This window comes from Chanodichthys erythropterus, chromosome 12, assembly GCF_024489055.1.
Source record: "Chanodichthys erythropterus isolate Z2021 chromosome 12, ASM2448905v1, whole genome shotgun sequence".
Taxonomy (NCBI): domain Eukaryota; kingdom Metazoa; phylum Chordata; class Actinopteri; order Cypriniformes; family Xenocyprididae; genus Chanodichthys; species Chanodichthys erythropterus.
This window is the reverse complement of record NC_090232.1, coordinates 41333058-41336991: the sequence shown is the minus strand read 5'-3', so window position 1 is coordinate 41336991 and position 3934 is coordinate 41333058. Positions and strand designations below refer to the sequence as shown.

The window sequence follows — 3934 nt, the reverse complement described above, 5'->3', positions numbered from 1 at the left end:
GACCCAAACATGGGTTGAAAAATTCCATTAAAAGTCTATAAAACTGCATTTAATTTATTAAAATAAACTATGGAAAATACAGTTAAACTCTAATCAGTAATTAACTTTACAAATATATAATACAATTTGTATGAATTGTTTCTTTAAAAAAACAATGTGTTTTATAATTTAATGCCTTTATGTTTTTTTTGGCATATTGTCTGTATATTTGCATTAGTAGTTTTTACATTGTATGTACATGTGACAGACACAGGGTTAAGCATTTTTCTAAATTATTTATAAGCCTGAGTTGTGCAGTGTAACTGATGCTACAAAAACCATTTTTATATTGATATAATGCTTTACAGAACAAGTAAAGGATGGCACTGCTACAAGTAATGGCTTATGATGGATTAGTTGTACTTTTGTTTCATTTTATTGGAACTTCCTATTGAGCTGTTCTGTACAGTTATAAATAACCTCAAACATTTACACTGCATCATTCCCTTATAACTGTATATTGTTTGCAGATAAATGTTGAGGCAGATTCTAACACAGTTCATTCATAATCATCAGAAGAAGACAGTGTATCTAAAATTATTTTTATCTCTCTGCTCTAGGGAAGCCTTGAAGGGGACAATATCAGGCTTTCAGAGGGGAACCAAATTGGAATATTGTGACTTTTGGATTTTCATCACATAAAAGGGATTCAGCATGGAAAAAGTACCAAATCCCAAAAGGACTGTTACTGTCCAGATGATGCCTCAGCTCGCCAGTATAGATGTGCTGGGAAATAAAGAGTTAAATGCTAACTGGGACATTGAGCCAAAGTTAACCTTAAATCAGGATTGCTCCGATCAGGATAATATGCATCTTAATTCCTCCATCAAAGATTCCCACACCACTCTTCTTGGAGGGACTGTCCTTGAAGACAAACACGTGTCGTCCCATGGCAGCGAAGATCACAGGCAACCTCAAAATAGTCACGCAAACATAAAGACCTCAGGTCAGTGTGCCAAGAGCACTGAAGGTAGAAAAACTGATTGTGATATGAATTCAAATTCAAAAACTGTCCTTTTGACATCCAGCTCATCATCTACAACTACATATAATGTTGACCAGGAGAAAAATGGCAATAGCACAACAAAGGCACTTCAAAATGAACAACATGAGCCCAAAGCACAGAGCAAAGCATCAGTAGTTCAAGAAACTAGTGGGATCAAAGAGACTCTGCACAATCAAACGCCAAGCCAGGCTCGGGCTCCCAGCACCAACCACACAATCAAGGACATGTCACTTTTATCTGAATCAAAAGATGTGAGTTGCACCACCAGCATAAGCATCAGCAGATCTCCGCTTGAATTGGTATCCACCACCAATGCTCCTAAAACCAATCACTCAGTGACCGAAACATCTGGACCAGCACCTGGGACAAGAATTCAGACCCCACAACCACAAGAGATCCATCATATGCCTGTTAAAGAGGACACATGTAGCAATGACTGCGTGAAGAAGGATTTTAAACCACCAGGAACTGCTGAAGAGACTTCTTCTGGATGCCCATTGGTGTCTTCAGCTAGCAACGTAAGTCACTCGGTCCACACGGAAGTGATTGATGAGGAGGTCCAAACGCAGGGAGCTGCTCCTGAAGAGCAGAAGCAGGTCCACTGTAAACTCTATCGTGAGGCATCTACCATGACTTCAGCAGTTGAGTTTGGCAACCAACTCGGCACGCAACGGCATGACGTGGAGGTGCAGGCGGTTGCTACGGTCTGCAGTCAATCTACAGCCACTAGCCCTAGTCTTCTGTCTCTACAACCTCATCGGAGATCAGTTGGCCTACTACCTGAGGAGAATGACAGTATAGCAGTGGTTTTTGGGGTGAAGACCACCTCAGAGGTCCCATCTGTCGTTGCATCCAGTACGATCCTCCCTGGGAAGCCTCCACAGTCGGACACAGTGATGGTGCATGTAGATGCTGACCTTCAGGAAGAGTCCAAGCTTGGGGCCAAGCCTAAAGAGCCTCAACACAACAGCCAAAGAGGATTTTCGCCGCTTCAACCGGTTTATCAGATCAATATCGAGACCTGCAGCCAAAGCAAACAGTCAAATGAGACTACCGGTCATCTTCAGAGCCAAGGTTCACCTGCAGTCTCAGCATCTGGTCCTCAAAATGTGGCATGTGTTCAGGAACCCAAGACAACATCTGCTCAGGTCTGCCAGGATCTGTCAGCAAAATCGGCCAAGCCTCCTGCATCGAAATCCAAGGAGGCAAGTTCTGCAAAACCTCCAACGGACATCACAATGACCACTCCTCCAACATCAAGCTCGACACCACAAAGTAAAAAGACAGAGCGGCAACAGAAGGGAGCGTCCAAGCTGGAGCGTGAGAAAGAAGACCAAGAGGAGGAGAAGACCAAGCAATCCAAGAACAGTGTGCATGACGTCGTGTGGGACGAGCAAGGGATGACATGGGAGGTATACGGAGCATCGGTGGATCCAGAGTCGCTGGGATTTGCCATTCAAAGTCACTTGCAGTGCAAAATCAAGGAGCATGAGAAGAAGATCATCACTCAGGCGAGTATCAGAAAATCCTTGTCTTCGCCTTCCGGCAAGAAGAACAAGAGGAGGCAGGTTAACATCAACTTCAGGTCCATGTTCCAAAATGTCCGCCGACCCAACTGTTGCGCACGGCCGTCAGTACTAGAATGAAAGACGATTGGTTGTCATTGAGAGGACAATTTGATCTTCCATGAGACTGAGCAAAGCATGTTGGGAGATGTCTCTCGTTTGTTTTTTGAAGAGTTTGTTAAACATAGAAATGAATGGTGATTTGAGTGTTATGTGGAGAACAGTAATGTTAAAAGAAAATATTTTTAGAAAAAGATGAAATTATTTATGGTGATAGTAAAGCTATAATGATGTTTAGAGTGCAATGGCAATAATTATAATTCATATAATAATAACAACAGTAATGATAATATGTAGTAATCTGCATGTGTTTTAGTTCTAACTACCCAAGATTATGCACTGTACTGAGGAGCAGATGTATGCATATAACCCTTTTTACCGACTTTGTTTAGTTGAATATCTTTTTAAAATTTAGTAGGTTTGTTTGGTAAATATTTGTTTTGCATAATTTTATTTGTAACACTGTTGATTTATTGTGAATATATTTTATTTTATTTAGAAAAAAAAAAACAAAAGAGCTTCACAATGCTTATTATCATATTTGGTGTAAACTAAGCCTGTTTATGATTTTATATTAAAATGGTTTGGCAAGCATTTCATCATATAGCAGTGTCTTATCCTATCAAATTTGACATAGTGTATATTATACCACTGACACCGTTCAATAATCTCGGGCAGCGTGCCGACATATAGCGCAGTCGCGCTTCAGGCGACCGAGTCATCCTTCGCGGACCTTTCCCAATCCCGTCCCCCTCTCTCTCCCACTTCACTTCCTGTCTGCTTACTGTCCTATCATATTGAAGGCAAAATGCCAAATAAAATCTAAAAAAAAAAAAAGAAGATATATCATGGATTATTCTGGGGGTTTACTGTTGCATCTGTAGAGTTAGATCTCATGTGTATGTCATTTGTAAATGCTGTATAATAAAAAAACAGATCCTCATCAAACTAAATTTAGATCATTTAAGCTTCAAAATACTTTTGTACTAGCTGTGCACAGCTGCTGGAGACCCTATAACCCAAATAGACAGATACATTTAAAGAAATGCACATTTTTAAAGCAATCCTTCTCTATTATTCATACAATCATTAAGACTGCTAATAGATTCCCTGTGGATCTCAGATTTGAACACTGCTGGAGTTCTGCGTTGTTATTAGCGTATGGTTGCTACATGGTTGCTAGGGTGTTTATGGGTTGGTTTTTAATGTTCCAAGTCAAAACAGACGACACCCAGATCTCTGTGATCTTCTGGTGTCTAGATAT

The 3934-nt window shown here is 40.5% G+C and overlaps 1 protein-coding gene across 1 annotated transcript; it reads left to right on the top strand.

The window, feature by feature from the left end:
- Nucleotides 1–693: 693 nt before the first annotated feature.
- On the top strand, nt 694–2823 carry gprin3b (GPRIN family member 3b). The gene has a single exon (XM_067404123.1). The coding sequence runs from the start codon at nt 694–696 to the stop codon at nt 2689–2691; it is 1998 nt and encodes a 665-aa protein (XP_067260224.1). The 3' UTR covers nt 2692–2823.
- The last annotated feature ends 1111 nt before the right edge of the window (nt 2824–3934 follow it).